The sequence below is a fragment of the Mustela erminea genome, chromosome 5 (genome assembly GCF_009829155.1).
Source record: "Mustela erminea isolate mMusErm1 chromosome 5, mMusErm1.Pri, whole genome shotgun sequence".
Classification (NCBI taxonomy): domain Eukaryota; kingdom Metazoa; phylum Chordata; class Mammalia; order Carnivora; family Mustelidae; genus Mustela; species Mustela erminea.
The window spans coordinates 42,033,803-42,050,177 of record NC_045618.1 but is presented as its reverse complement, the minus strand read 5'-3'; the positions used below and the strand labels follow the sequence as shown (position 1 = coordinate 42,050,177).

General features: G+C 34.3%; 1 protein-coding gene across 4 annotated transcripts in view; it reads left to right on the top strand.

The window, feature by feature from the left end:
* Nucleotides 1-16,375, top strand: part of ICE2 (interactor of little elongation complex ELL subunit 2) — a 63,759-nt gene that overhangs the window by 4,776 nt on the left and 42,608 nt on the right. For 3 of the 4 annotated variants that reach the window (XM_032342731.1, XM_032342732.1, XM_032342733.1), the window contains 2 exons: nucleotides 5,121-5,382; nucleotides 6,446-6,565. In XM_032342731.1, coding sequence (XP_032198622.1) covers nucleotides 5,121-5,382; nucleotides 6,446-6,565 — 382 coding nt within the window. The remainder of the gene's footprint in view (nucleotides 1-5,120; nucleotides 5,383-6,445; nucleotides 6,566-16,375) is intronic. The other variant, XM_032342734.1, reaches the window with a different exon arrangement.

Sequence of the window (16,375 nt, the reverse complement as noted above, 5' to 3'; positions counted from 1 at the left end):
CTCGACTATGAAGATATCTCACTCTCCTAGTTTTATGGTGATGGTGGGATTTCTCAGTCTCCTTTGCCATATTGGCTCATTATACTCCGGAGCTTTTAAGAAATACTGATCTGGCATGGAGCACTGGGTGTTACATGCAAACAATGAACCATGGCAAGAATGGAAAGCTAAATGATGTACTAAAACTATAATGATGTTTGTACAAAAACTAATGATGTACTATATGGTGACTAACATAACATTAAAAAAAATTTTTTTTAATAAATAAAAAAGAAAAAAAAAGAAATACTGATTTTATACTCTCAACCCATACTTTTGCATCTGAACCTTTAAGGATGTCTGTGGAATCAATTAATAGACCCCACTGATACTCATTTATATTTTGTTTCCATTCATTTCTTATTAAAACACTGAGCATCCTTTTTATATATATGCTGGTATTAAGTAGGATAAATTCCTATAAGAGAAAATACGTATATATTTTTTGTTTTGATAGATGCTACCAGAATGCCATTGAAAACATTTTTTAAAAAGGGCTATTTTGATTCATCAGATGAATAAGTAAGTTCACATAAAGGCAAGTAGATGTTGTAAAAAGAGGCGATTTTAAAAGAAACATTCTTGCCTAAGTGCATAATTATATTGTCTTTGCTAATATCACTTATAAAAGGTTGAGTAGATCCCACGTAAATGCATCCAAGGATTTTTAAAAATATATTTGTTATTCAACTTATACCATTTCTTGAGGATAACTTAATTTCTTTTTTTAATTTCTTAAAACTTATTAACAGAAAATTGCCTTTGTTTATTTGAATCAAAGAGTATCTACCAATTCTAGTATCCTGGAAGATGAGGGTAAAAATGCATGTCTTCACCTTTTTTTGAAAGTAAAATGAACATGTATCTTTAAAAACAGAAAACAAAAGCTTGTCACCACTCTATGTTCTTTTATCTCAGCCTTCATCTTTTCAGACTAAATATTTTTAATATTAATCTTCATCCTGTACTGCTTCTTAATTATTTCAGTTGTTCTTAAATTTAGCTCTAGTCAGCATGTCATAAGTATGGGTTATAGTCTGAATTATATAAGGGAGATGACATCTCGCTGGCAATTGCATACAGCTTCTAAAATATTTTCTTCTTAGAATATGCTTTGTTTTTCTTTATATTTCTGTATAGCACAAAATAATTAGTATAATTTACCTTTTAGCATAGAAAAAATAAAGACCTAAGGCACTGATTTCATATGTTTCTAATCTTTTTTGCTCACATTGAATTTTATTAAGTCTTGTTACAGTAAGGAGTGGATTTTCAGATTATTAAATTACAGACATTTAATTTTAACTTGGAAAAATTAGGAAAAATGTAAAATTTTTATTAGTCCTAATTTTGTGTTTTTTTGTGTTCTCTAACATATTTGGGAAAATACTTCTAATTACTCTGCTTTCTACAGTAGGAGGTTTTTATTCAACCCTTCTCCCTCTACTGGAAGGTAAACATTTACCTTTTTTTAAATTAAAGTTTGGATGTAGACACTTATAACTGAATTTTGAGCCAACAATGGGGAAAGTGGCTTCAAATAAAAATTTATGAAATTTTAACATGTTTAATATAAAAAAGTATAAATCAAATTCAGGAGGTATAGGTAGACTTTAGATGTGGGCTAGAAGTACCATTTCCAAATGCTACTTAAAGAAGCAACCCAAATCAGTAGACTTGAAGCATAGGAGACTAAAAGTTTGAATTCTGCCTTTTTTTTTTTTTTAAAGAAACTTTAAGCAAAAAAAGAGAATAGGTGGTTGACAAAATGAGGGGGGAAAACTTCAAACCATCAACTAAAATAAAATATAATGCTGTAAATGTGGATAGAGAAACCCTGTCAGATGCTTTTGGCTTGCACCCTGATGAAGATTTTGACAGCACTGCACTCGGAAATGATCTTGATGTGCTGCCATTTCATTCTTTGCTGAATGTAGCCAATTTAAACTGCTAGAATTTCTTGACATTCCTACTCTGGCATATCTGAGTCAGCATCTTGTTGCTGCAGCAGCTTAATTAAATTTGCCAGTTTGTGCCACAAGGACAGACATGTTCTCATATTCAGAGAGACAGCTGTGAAGCAGTATTGTTAAGAGTTGCGGACACAATACTGTTAGGTTTGAATAGCTCTCAAGACATTTTCTAGTGAGAAATCAATTTGCTGTAATACATTTCTCCCAAGATCAGCAGTTAATATTCATTTTGTTAACCTAAAATATGCTTATTTTTATACAGTTATTGAGAAACTTTAGTAGCTAAGTATGTCTTCTTTCACCTGTATTATTTTCAGAGCCAATCTAAGCTTCCTTATTTTAATTTCCAAAATTCTTTACCCAGTCACTAACCAGCTCTCTTGATTAGTTTTCCATCTTTAGTTTAGCTCTTATAGGGTGGGGTTGGATATTTTGCTTTATTTTAGGGCCTTAAGTTTTATTTTTCTAAGAATCTTGGCACTTCTACCATAATTATTCTAGTATTATAAAGCTGATTTGAAACAAATTATTAGTGGTTTTGGATTGGGCTCACCCTTTGTCCAGACATAGATCTAGATTAATAATTCTCAGCCTTATCAGATCAACACCCTCCCACTTTTCGTAACAAATATTTATGAGAAATAAGATACCTCCTTTGCTAGCCTGAATTAAAATTCATAGGTAATAATAGCCACAGACATTATTTAAAATAATATCTTAGATATATAAATGTGAAATCAAAGGAAATAATTTATATATTTTAATATGTATATGCATAGATACTATTGCACTAGAAGGTATAATGAAGTAGGCAGATGCACCAGCTAAAATGAACAAGGTTGGATTTTTTTTTTAAGATTTCATTTATTTGAGAGTGAGTGAGAGCAAGAGAGAGAGAGCATAGGCAGGGGCAGTGGCAGAGGGAAAGGGAGAAGCAGACTCAGCACTGAGCAGGGAGCCAGATGCAGGGCTTGATCATGGGACTCTGGGAACATGACCTGAGCTGAAGGCAAACGGTTAATCAGCTCAGCCACCAAGCACCCCAACAAGGTTGGATTTAAGAAAGGTTAATATAAACAATGCCATAGAAGAATAATAAAAATAAAAGAGAATAAAATGTATTGTTAGGATAAGTAATAACAGACCAGATTTGTTTGTGTATGATTAAAAGAAAGCCTAGGGGTGCCTGGGTGGCTCAGTGGGTTAAGCCTCTGCCATCATCTCAGGTCCTGATCTCGGTCCTGGGATGGAGCCCCACATGAGGCTCTCAGCTCAGCAGGGAGCGTGCTCCCCCCCACACCCCGCCTCTCTGCCTATTTGTGATCTCTGTCAAATAAATAAATAAATAAATAAAATCTTAAAAAAAAAAAAGAGAAAGTCTAAAGGAAGCTTTGAAAGTTGTGTAGTATACTCTGATGCATTACATTACTGGCAGATAATATTCCTCACCTCCATCTACATGCCTTTAATTCTCCCTTCTTTTGTAACAACCAAGATACAACCACCGTCTTCTGAAATTCCCTAAAGAAATTTATACTGTCGTATTTCAGAACCATAGCTCTAAGTATTTCTTGCCCCTCCCCGTTATCCCTCCCTTTTTTTTTTTTTTTTTAAGATTTTATTTATTTGATAGAGAGCACAAGCGGGGTAGGGAACAGCAGGCAGAGGAAGAGGGAGAAGCAGGTTCTCTGCTGAGCTGAGCAAGGAGCCTGATGTGGAGCTCCACCTCAGGATCCTGAGATCATGACCCGAGCAGAAGGCAGACGCTTGACTGAGCTACCCAGGGCACCCTTCCCCCCAATTCACTGCTTTTCCCTTCTCCCTCTTAGTCCCCGATCATGTTATCCTAGGATTCTTGGTTACCTATTCAGTAAATTGAGTTTGGAAACCTGAGATCTCCATAGTTAGACTCTATTGATACACATATTTACTTATCTTTCTTCCCTATTCGTTTGTCTGATCTCATTTGCTTGTAAAGTTTCAGAGAGTACAGACTGTAGTGTTCCCATATCCAGCATGAGCTGACACACGGTAGTCAGTCACTCATTAAGTATTGATGAACAGGGAATGAAGAATGAACCAGCAGAGCTCCATCTTTCTCATTAGTTTCCCTTCCTCTTGTGTTACTGTTGCTGCTTAATTTGGAACTAAATCATAGTGAACAGTTACTCTGGTGGAAATTGGAATTATGGAGACCAAAGAAGTTTTGTTTTATGTGTATATGTATTTGTGTATTTTAAAACTTTCTCATTAAAAATGTAGATCACTACAGTTGAAACTAGGAATAGCGACAAATTATGAACAAGATAAGAACTTTGTGTTCATGTATCTTACTATTGTAGAAAGGTGTTTTGGGGTTTCTTTGTTTTGGGGGTTTTTTTTAGAAATTGGGGTATCATTTCATAAATATGGTAACAGATTCTCTAGTTTCTACTATCTCCTCTAGTGCATTTCTTTTTGGATAAGCCAGACTTTTTAGGTTCATTCAAACCATAAGGACACTTCCGTGGACTCAGTCTTGTATGGGTGATGAGGATTGTTCAACTTTTCTAAAACCACTATTGCTTCCATAAAATATGGGATACAGTGTTGGAATTTTCATTTTAAATCTTAAAGTAATTAAGGAAACTAGAAAATTTAGAATCTCAGTGAGTTTGTGAACCTGTAACCTAAGCGTATTCTACTTCTAGTGGCTTTTGTTCACCATATTAACTAATACAGCTTACTGAAGAATTTAAACTTTTGAAAACAACTTGCATTGTAATAAAGGTGAACATGAAATATCTGCAATTATAATTGGCAATAGCAGTTTTCGTCTGTTGAATAAAGGAGAAAAAGTTCCAAATTGAATAACTCGTCTAAGGATTTTGCCTCTTCCTCTCTGTCAGATAATTGAAGGTAAACTTGTAGTGTGATCCTATCCTGCAGAACACTTAATTTACACCAAATGGCTGAACATCAAAATGCAGGTGGCAGAGTAGGATAATAATCCAGAATTTACTATGTTAATCACGCTATATTCTCCCTGGTGATTGAGAATCATGAAGTTCCATGATAGTAATCTTCATGTGAAAAGCACATATTTGTAAATTGTATTTTTTTTTCCAGACGTATAGGAGAAAATTTGAATGCATCAGCAAGTTCTGTAGAAAATGAGCCGGCAGTTAGTTCAGCAACTCAAGCAAAGGAAAAAGTTAAAACCACAGTTGGAATGGTTCTTCTTCCAAAACCAAGAGTTCCTTATCCTCGTTTCTCTCGTTTCTCACAGAGAGAGCAGAGGAGTTATGTGGACTTGTTGGTTAAATACGCAAAAATTCCTGCAAATTCCAAAGCTGTTGGAATAAATAAAAATGACTACTTGCAGTACTTGGTATGTATTCTATTCTTCAGCGTCAGTGAACAATATTTTAACTTTGCTTTCATGTTTTTAGGTGTAGTTGTAGTCACAAAAATGAAAAATTTAAGGAGTTTAATTGACAGAGCATTGGCGCTTTCATTCTTTTGCTGGTTCTTTTATAGTTCAGGCATTTTGCTGTGGTTCTGAGCATATTTCATTCCAGTTCATCTTAAGTACTAGCAGAACAATTTTACATTGCTTGTTGAACCAATTTTAATTTTTTGTTTGATTACGTTAAGTGGTGGTTTCAAGTTCTCAATTACATAAATGATGCTGTGTTGAACATCTTGGTTGCAGACTCTTTGTTCATATCTATAATTGTTTCCTTAAGATAATTTCTTTAAATTGCCAGATCAAATCTATACATATTTTTCAAGGCTTAGATATGCATGGGTAAATTGTTATGCAAAAAGTTTAAGCCAATTTGTTTATGCCACTATTGCATGAAAGTTTTCTTTAAAAAAGAAAAATCTTCACTAACCCTGGATATTACCTTTTTGCCTATAATTTGGTATGGAAAGAAAGGTGATGCTTTGTTTTATATTAATTTACAGTGCTTACTAATGAAAATAAGTCTTTCCTTATGTTTATAAGCCATTTTTGTTTCTTTCATATCTTGCCTATTCATGTTTTTTGCACATTTTTTTCATTTGGATGTTTGTCTTTTTTATGTTAATTAAGAGCATTCTGTGCAAAAGCTTAATTCCTCAATAAGTAATGTAATATTAGTAATTTGCTCTTCTATTTTTTGTGGCATTAGGTTTTTTTTTAAATTGAAGCATTGCTGATAGACAATATCTGTTAGTTTCAAATGTTCCTATAGTTCACTGTGTTCTGCATAGTGATTCAAAATTTGTATACATTGTGAAGTTTTTAATAATAAGTTTGTCATTATTATATAGTAGTGTTTACTCCTTCTCTGATTTCTGCTTTGGATAAGATACTTTTATTAGTCTTTATGTCCAAATTATTTAAGAAGTGGTTGTTTTTAATCAAGCTTCTTATTCCAAGACATGTCTACTTTTTTAAAAATCAGGATATGAAAAAACATGTGAATGAAGAAGTTACTGAATTCCTAAAGTTTTTGCAGAATTCTGCAAAGAAATGTGCACAGGATTATAACATGCTTTCTGAGGATGCTCGTCTTTTCACAGAGGTAAAAAAAAAAAAAAAAATTTATTTAAACTGGCAAGGAATAAGCAATAACAGCATTTTAAAATGTGTGATGCTTCTGCCACAATCATATAAAGATACCAGTATTATCAATTGAGAAATCAAATTGTGTGTCAGTCTTTTATTCAGCATATATTTTAATAAAAATATTAGAACCTCAAAATCATATACACTAGTAGTATATCCATTTTTTTTTCTTTTACTGATTGAACTACTAAAATTGAATTATATTTTATTCACATGGATGGTTTGATCTGATGCACTGCTTTCCCTTGTGAGAGAGTGGGTGTTTAAGGCGTGACTTTGGTCCTTAAAAATCTGAATGGTCATTTAGTACTTAGTCACATAAATTTGTATTCTTTATCTTCATGGTAACCAGCTACCAAATGGAAGGATTTCAACTGTGAGTTCATTTTTTGATACTTAGATTATTCATGCAAGTGTATTAGCAAAGCATGTACATCGTTATACTTTGTACCCTACCATCATTCAGTGGGCTTAGAAGAAATTCAGAATGCACTACTTAAATGGTAACTATTAATACGTATTATTGTATTAGAATTTTTCTGCCAGTATGAAAACCAGTATGAATTTTTTTGAAGTCTTGAAAACTAGTCATATCATATATATTATATAGTGATCACAGTGTGATCCACTCAACAGTATTGAACTCTGAATGTAAAAATGGTTAAGATGGTAAGTTTCATGTGTATTATACCACAATTCAAAACAAAACAACTGTTACCTATAATTTAGGGGCAGCAGAGGATATTAGTTTTACCGTTTTTTATATATATTTTAAGATGAAATTTTGCTGTTAATGTGAACCAGAAGAATGATTCTTCTAAATAAAAGGAATTGCATTTTTATTTTCTCTGAACCTGCACATGATACACTCAAACCAAGTGTCATATTTTTCTGTATGGAAAAGGAATTGTACCTGTTCCTATTTTAATAGTGCCTTTGAAGGGATGAGAATGCTGATTTTAAAACTAAGGTACATCCCCTCATGTCACTGGTTTAAAATGTTTTCTCAGTTCACCCAGAAAGAGAGGGTCTTAGGACGCCTGAGTGGCTCAGTGGGTTAAGCCTCTGCATTCAGCTCAGGTCATGATCTCAGGGTCCTGGGATCGAGCCCCTCATCAGGCTCTCTGCTCAGTGGGGAGCCCGTTTACCCCTTTCTCTCTACCTGCCACTCTGCCTACTTGTGACCTCTCTGTCAAATAAATAAAATCTTAAAAAAAAAAAAAAAAAAAGGGAAGAAAGAAAGGGTCTTTATAAAGTTGTACAATGCCCTATATGATCACACTCCCTCAATCCCCTGACCCCAGCCCAGCTTGCATCATCTTCTACATACCTCCCTCTCTGTTTGCTCCAGCCTCCTGACCTCTTTGTGTTACTTGAATATTCCAAGCATGGTCCTGCTTTAAGGCCTTTATAGGCTCTTCCCATCTTTCTGGCAAGCTTTTCCCCAGATAAGTCCATGGATTAGTTCCTTGATTTAAGTCTCTCTATTCAGATGCCAACTATCAATTAGGATATCCCTAATTACCTTGTAACAAATAGCATCACTTTCAGGGTTCCCTTTACCATGCTTTATTCTTTTTTATTGTCTTTCTCCATAACACCTATATATAAGTGCTTTTTAGTGCACTGCTGTGTCCCTAATGACTAAATATGCCTGACACACAATACATTCTCAAGTGCTCGTTGTAATTATTTAGCAAATATGAAAGTGTTCACTAACAAAGTACATTATTTGATAGCTAACAATCAGCATTGTCTTATTTTTTAGTCACATTGACTTGGCAGTATATTTTGTCCAATTTACATCTCCACCCTAAAGGTTCACTGATATTTTTCTGATTTTTTAGTGTTTTAAATTTTTAATTTTATATTATGAAATGCTGTATATTTTAGAAAAGTATATAGAATGAATATATACAGCTTAACACATAATTATATAGTGAACACCTATGTAGCTCTCTTCCAAGTCAAGAAATAAAACATTCCCAGTAACCCAGAAGCTCCCTCTGTCCCTCCTAATAATAACATTGTCCCTTTGTGAAGAAGTAATCACTGTCACAAGTGTGGTGTTGATAATGTCCATGCACTTTTTTGGTAGTTCTTTGAGCTCACTTTTGCCTGCCTTTGAGTTTTATGTGAACAGAATTCTTCCTTCACTCATTATGTTTGTGAGATTTAACTGCATATAAGTTTGTAGTTATAGTTCATTCATTTTCATTTCAGTAATACTGCACAGAATAAACTGCAGTTTATTTTGTTGATCAAAGTTTGAGTTGTTTCCTTTTTGGAGCTTTTCTAAGCAGTGCTCCTATGAAAGTTCTCATACATGTCTCTTGTAATGGAATTGTTGAGTCCTAGAGTATATGCATATCTTCAATGTTAGTAAATGTCCAGCTATTTTCCAAAGGGTTGCACCATTTTGCAGTCTGCCTGTGAGAGTTTTGTTGGTCCTTATGAGGATATTAACTTGAGGAAATTAAAACTTACGTGGTGGTCATTTCAGTTTTAGGCAATCTAGAGGATATGGTATTATATATGTAATAAGACTTTGCATCTTTTCATATGCTAATTGATTATTTCTTATGGATCAGTTGTTCAAATTTTGCCCTATATTCTACTGGATTTTCTTTTTGTTGTTGATATGTGGGAGTTCTTTCAAATTTTATGGGTTATGTATGTTGGAAACTTTTTCTTTTATTTGATAAAATGGTCTCTTTTAATCTACAAGTTCCCCCTCCATTCCTTTCTTTTCCTTAAACTTCATCTTTGTAGGGGCACCCCGGTGGCTCAGTGGGTTGATCCTCTGCCTTCGGCTCAGATCATGATCTTGGGGTCCTGGGATCAGGCCCGATGTTGGGCTCTCTGTTCAGCGGGGAGCCTGCTTTCCCCTCTCTCTGCCTGCCTCTCTGCCTACTTGTGACCTGTCAAATAAATAAATAAAATCTTTAAAAACAAACAAACAAACAAACAAACTTCGTCTTTCTAAGAACTTCAGTCATTTGACCTGTAACATTTCCCATGGTCTAGATTTTGATGATTGCTTATTCACAGTGACATTCAACATGTTCCTCTTTTCTCTGTATTTCTTACAAATTGTTGTTGGGATCTGGAAGCTTGATCAGAATTAGTCTTTGCTAAATGGGTTCAACACATAGATGTTACGTTCTTTAATCAGGTGGCACGTATATCTGGTTGTTTCTTTTTTGTGGTTGCAGCTGTTCATGACCGATGCCTAGATCTATTCATTCACTGGGGTATATAAAAATCGTAGGATTCTAATTGCATAATTTATTATATTTATTGGTTGAAATAATTTTATTAAGATATGTTTTCCCTCATCTGTGTGGTTTCCCATCCATGTAGCAGAAAAAAATGCTAGATTCTTTGCCTTTATATGTCAGTTTTGAAAAAATTGATTCCTTCTTCTACAATGTTGATGAGTGTTTTCTTTTTTAAAAATATGGGTTTGAGTCCACTGTAATTACTCTTTTTGAAGCTCAAATAATGCCAGCTTTAGCCAGTGACTACTCTTCATACAGATTTTGAGTCTTTTTGAATCACTGTGGTAGTCTTTAGGGCTTGTTATGTACATTTCCTTTCTCAGCTCTGGTATCACCAATTCTCCAGAGCCTTTTGTTTCTTTCAGTGGCAAGTGGTATTTCAAGACTTCAGTCTGGGTAACTGGGGATGCTCATTGCTCCTGGATTGATCATTGTTTTTGAGAATATTTTAGTCAATGGAGCTAGAAAATACTTATTTAAAGAAAAAATACTACATGTATCTCACTTATTTATACCACATTATACTCATAACAATCTTAGAATAATATTTCTAGTACTGTCAAGCAATAGGATACTGAAAATAGTTTGGAAAAGCTTTTTTTCTATGTTCTCCCTATTCTCCCCTGCTTTTTTTTTTTAATAATTTTTTATTTTTTATAAACATATATTTTTATCCCCAGGGGTACAGGTCTGTGAATCGCCAGGTTTACACACTTTGCTTTTTTTTTTTTTTTTAAAGAAAAGTAAAGTTTTGACCTCAGGTTTCATCTTTCTTCCTGTTGATGACCGTAGTCACACCCATGCAATTTTTCATTTTTCATATTTTTATTTAAATTCTTGTTAGTTAACATAGAGTAAACATTGGTTTCAGGAGTAGGATTTAGTCATCTGTCACTTACATATAACACCCAGTGCTCATCATTACAAGTTCCCTCCTCAATGTCCATCACTCATTTAGCGCATCTCCCACCATCTCCCTCCATCAGCTCTGTTTGTTTTCTATCATTGAATTTTTCATGGTTTGTTTCCCTTTCTCTTTCCTTTTCCCCATATGTTTACCTGTTTTGTTTCTTAAATTCTACATATAAATGAAGTCATATGGTATTGTCTTTTTCTGATTTATTTCACATAGCATAATATACTTTATCTCCATCTGCATTGTTGCAAATGACAAGATTTCATTCTTTTTGATGACTAAGAAGTATTCCTTTATGTGTGTATAGTATATATGTGTGTATATATACATATATACATGTGTGTGTCTGTGTATCTTTATATATGCACACACACACCACATTTTCTTTATCCATTCATGAGTTGATGGATACTTGTGTTCTTTCCATAGTTTGGCTGTTGTTGATAATGCTGCTGTAAACATCAGGGCACATATACCCCTTCAAATATGTATTTTTGTATCCTTTTGGTAAATACCTAGTTTATAATTACTGGATCCTAGGATAGTTCTATTTTTAACTTTTTGGTGAACCTCCATACTGTCTTCCAGGGTGGCTGCACCAGTTTGCATTCCCAAATACTAGTAATCTTTTATATTTTAACAACCTCGTAGGTGTGTAGTGGTGTCGCATTATGGCTCTAGTTTGCATTTCCCTAATGAGTGATGATGTTTTAAAATCTTTGGCTGATTTTATTGGTTTTTTTTAAAAATATATTTTTTAAAGATTTTATTTATTTATTTGACAGAGAGAAAGAGATCACAAGTAGACAGAGGGGCGGGCAGAGGGGGAGGGGGAAGCAGGCTCCCCACTGAGCAGAGCTGGGTTCGATCCCAGTACTCAGATCATGACCTGAGCCAAAGGCAGAGGCTTAACCCACTGAGCCACCCAGGTTCCCCTATTGGTTTATATTTTTATTGAGTCTTGAAATCTTTATATATTCTGAATACAAGTCTATTATATATGTAGTTTTCTCCAGTTTGTGATGTGTTTTTTAATGTTTTTAAGAGTTTCTCTCAACAGGGCGCCTGGGTGGCTCAGTGGGTTAAGCCGCTGCCTTCGGCTCGGGTCATGATCTCAGAGTCCTGGGATTGAGTCCCACATCGGGCTGTCTGCTCAGCGGAGAGCCTGCTTCCCTTTCTCTCTCTCTGCCTGCCTCTCCATCTACTTGTGATTTCTCTCTGTCAAATAAATAATAAATAAAATCTTTAAAAAAAAAAAAAAAGAGTTTCTCTCAACAAAATTTTAATTTTAATGAAATCTCATTTTTCAAAATGTTTTATGGTTGGTGCTTTTATGTGTTTTAGTATAGAAATCTTTGCTGACCCCAGGTGGTTCCCATCTGGGATCACTTTTACTTTTACCCCTGCCCCATGGATTTTAGCAATGTCTGGAGACATTTTTTGTTGTCACAAGTGCCCAAATGCTGCTGGTATTTATGGGCTAGAGGCCAGGGATGTACTAAGCATCAGCAATGCACATGACATCTCCCACAACAAAGAATTATCCAGCCCAAAGTGTCGGTAATGCTTGTGTTGAGAAAGCCTGATCTAGAGGTTTTGTAGTTTTAACTTTACTATGGAACTTCATTTCAAGTTTTTATATTACAAGATGTGAGGTTTGGATCAAAGTTCATTCTTCTTTCATATGGATATCTAGTTCGAGCCTGGTAATTCTCACCTGAGAGTGATTTTTGCCTCTCAGAGGACATTTGATAATGTCTGGAGACATTTTTGGTTGTCAAAACTGAGGAAGGAGTACTTCCAGCATCTGGTGGGTAGAGCCGAGAATGTTGCTAAATATCCTTCAATTTGGGACAGCCCCCCATCACAGCATCATCTGGTCCAAAATGTGGAAAGTACCAATATTGAGAAACTCTGCCTAGCACTGTTGGTTGAAAAAGCTATTTTTTCCCTCATTGAATTGCCTTGTCACCAATGATATGTGTGTGGGTCGATTTCCTGACTCTGTTTTATTTCATTAATCTATAAATCTGTCTTCATGCCACTACCACCTAGGCTTGTAAGATTTGAAACCATGTGAGGAAAGTCCTGCAACTTTGTTCTTTTTAAAAATTGTTTTGATTCTTTTAGGCCTTTGCATTTCCATTTGGAATCCACTTGTTAATTTCTGTAGGAGAGTTAGTTGGGATTTCAATAGGATTTCTTCCCATCCTGTAGAGTTTGTATTTTACAAGTATCTTTTAAAATAGTGCTTAGCTTTATTGCCTTTCTTCCCTTTCTTTTTAAATAAAATCTGACATCTCTTGTCTTTTGTTAACTAGAAAGATTAGTTATTTACATTCCTTATGATAATTAACATGCATGGACTTGTGATTTCATTTGTCTTTTTCTAAAATTCTAATTTTACTTCTTTTGAGATGATTGAATCCTTCTTCTTTTCTTCTTATTGAGTTGGAATTTATTCTTTGTTTTTCTCTTCTCCTAATGGTTACCCTTGAATTTTTACAGTGATCCCCCTCCCCCCATTGAATTGCCTGTCCTTGGTATATGGGGCAGTTTCCTGGTTCTATTCTGTTTCTATTAGTCTAGGTATCTACAGAGACTGTAGAGCATTTTGACTTTCATCCATCCCTTCTGACTGATGTTATTTAATGCTGTCTTTTTTAAACCTATTATGTAAACCTGTTATTATTTTATATGAACAGTGTTTTAATTTATCTACAAATTCTGACAATTTTTAGCTTCCCATTTCTTCTTCTCAAATATATATTCTGAGATCATCCTTACTGTTCCTGAAATGCTTTGTATCCTAGATGTTGCTTTGATGACTGTCTCTTGGTGATGAACAATCTTTAGGTTTATCTGAAAACACTTTTATTTTGCTCTCTTTCTTATACGATAGTTTTGCTCCATACATAATTCTAAGTTGACTAAGTTTTGTTTCTCAATCTGAAGATTTAATTCTGCTTTTCCTGGCTTCTGTTTTTGAAAAGTGCATAATCTGTTTATCCTTTCTTTTAGGGAATCTGTCTTTTCTCTCTGACTGCTCTTTATTTTTGGCATTTAATAGTTTCACTACAATGTTGGTTCATTATGTTTCTTGTATCTGTATATTCCTATCCTTTATCAGTTCTGGAAAATTCTCAGCCATTTTCTGTTATTGCTTCTCCTTCATTTTCTCAACTCTTGTCTTTCTGGGATTCCCATATTCCCTTGGTTAGACCGCAGTCTGTCTTCCATTCTGTCCCCCGCCCCATCTACCTCTCTCCCCGCTTCAACTGTGGTATATAAGTAAGATAAAATTGTAACCATTTTTAAGGACAGTTGAATAGCATAAAATACTTTTTATACTGTAATAAATAAAATTCTACCATCCACCTTTAGAACTTTCTCATCTTCCCAAGCTGAAACTCTGTACTCATTAAATAATAACTCATCATTCCCTTTTATCCCCAGTCCCTGGAAACCACCATTCTACTTTCTAGCTCTATGAATTTGACTTTTTTAGGTACCTCACATAAGTAGAGTATTTGTCCTTTTGTGATTTTTATTTATTAATATATTTATATATTTATTTTATTATTTATTTGTTTATATTTATTTATTATATTACTTAGCATAGTATATTCTTCATGTTTCAACCATGTTGTAGTATGTGTATTTCCTTCCCTTTTTTAGAATTTATTTTTAATTGTGGTGAAATACACATAACTTAAAATTCGCTACCTTCAATTATCTTTAAGTGTGCAGTTCAGTAATATTAAGTACATTCATATTGTTATATAGCCCATCTTCAGAATCTTTGCACCTTGCAAAACTAAGACTCTTTACCCAATTCTGAACAGTTTCTGCTAACAACACTTTTGATACCAAATACTTGTTTTGTTCCCCACCGCCACCCCCAACTCCGACCAGTTCTCCCAACTCTCTGGAAGGCAGCTATTCTCACCATTATCCACCAATACAAGTTCTCCAACTCTCTAATAGTAGGCTTAGGGTTCCCATGACCTCTTCCTCTGGTTTAGTAATTTGCTACAGAACTCAGGAAGATACTTTACTTACTATTTCTAGTTTATTATAAAGGATACAACTCAGGAACAGCCAAATGGAAGAAGAGAGAGATGCATAGGGCAGGAAATGGGGGAAGGGGCACAGAGCTTCTATGCCTTCTCCAGGCATATCACCCTCCCAGTACCCATGTGTTCACTAACCTTGGAGCTCTCTGAACCCCGTAGTTTAGGGACTTTTTAGGAGTCTTTGTTTCCTAGGCATGATTGATTAAATTATTGGCTGTTGGTGATTAAGTCAATCTCCAGCCCTGTAATCATACCCTGGACTTTCTGGCATCTGTCCCCCACTCTGAAGTTATATAGAAGCCATGAGTCATCTCATTAGCAAACAAAAGATATTCATTCTTGTCACTCCAGAAATTTCTAGGGTTTTAGTGCCCTGTGTTAGGAACCAAGGACAAAGACCAAATATGTATTTTTTATTTTATCGCATCCATTAAAAAATAACTCTCAATTCCCACCACTCCCAGTTTGTAGCAACTACCATTCTACTTTCTGTGAATTTTGATCTTCTCTAGGTAACCCCATATAATTGAAATTTATGGTATTTGTCTCTTTTTTTAAACCTATTATTTATGATATATTTTACTTAAAAATAATTCTACTTTCTGTGAATTTTTATCTTCTCTAGGTAACCCCATATAATTGAAATTTATAGTATTTGTCTCTTTTTTAAACCTATTATTTATGATATATTTTACTTAATGTAATGTCTTTAAGATTCACCCATGTTCTAGCATTTTTCTAAATTCCCTTCCTTTTTAAGGCTGAATACATATTCCATTGTATGTATTTGGACATTTTGCTTATCCATTTATCCATTGATGGTTACTCTGGTTCCTTCCATTTTTTGGCAGTTGTGAATAACCCTGCTTTGAACATGGGTGTGCAAATACAGTTCAGATCTCCGTTTTGTGAGCCTTAAATATAAGAGTCTCATGTTCAGCTCCTTATCTGATCTTCCAACTGGAGGAGGTATTTGACCTCAAGATACCTCTTCTTTTATGCGTTTTCTGCACACAGCCCCTATTTCTTCTCACTCTAGGTGTGTTGAGTTTATTTATTTACTTACAGTCCTTGAGATTCTTTTTGCTTTTTACTAAGCCAAGTAATGCATGAAAGTTGTTAGTTGTAATTTATCCAGTATCTAGTGGGATTTGAATAGAAGTGCTCTCTCTCTAAAGTATGCCTACTCTATCATACTGCCAGAAGTAGTGTCCATTATGTTTTTACATTTCAAACATTTATAATACCATATTTTTCCTTTTTGACCCAAAATAAAATCTAGCAGAGTCATTTTCACCTTTCTTTGTAATGATAGATCTGTAGTATGTACTTGCATGTGCTTTTGGTGTATTTAGTTTTCAAGATATTTTGAATATTAAATAACGCTTGGTGGTTATTTATTTTATTTTATTGGTTTTATTTATGGGTTTATTTGATGGGAAACAGCCAGAATCTCTTAACCTTCATAGCTGTTTTTCAAAGACAAATAAATT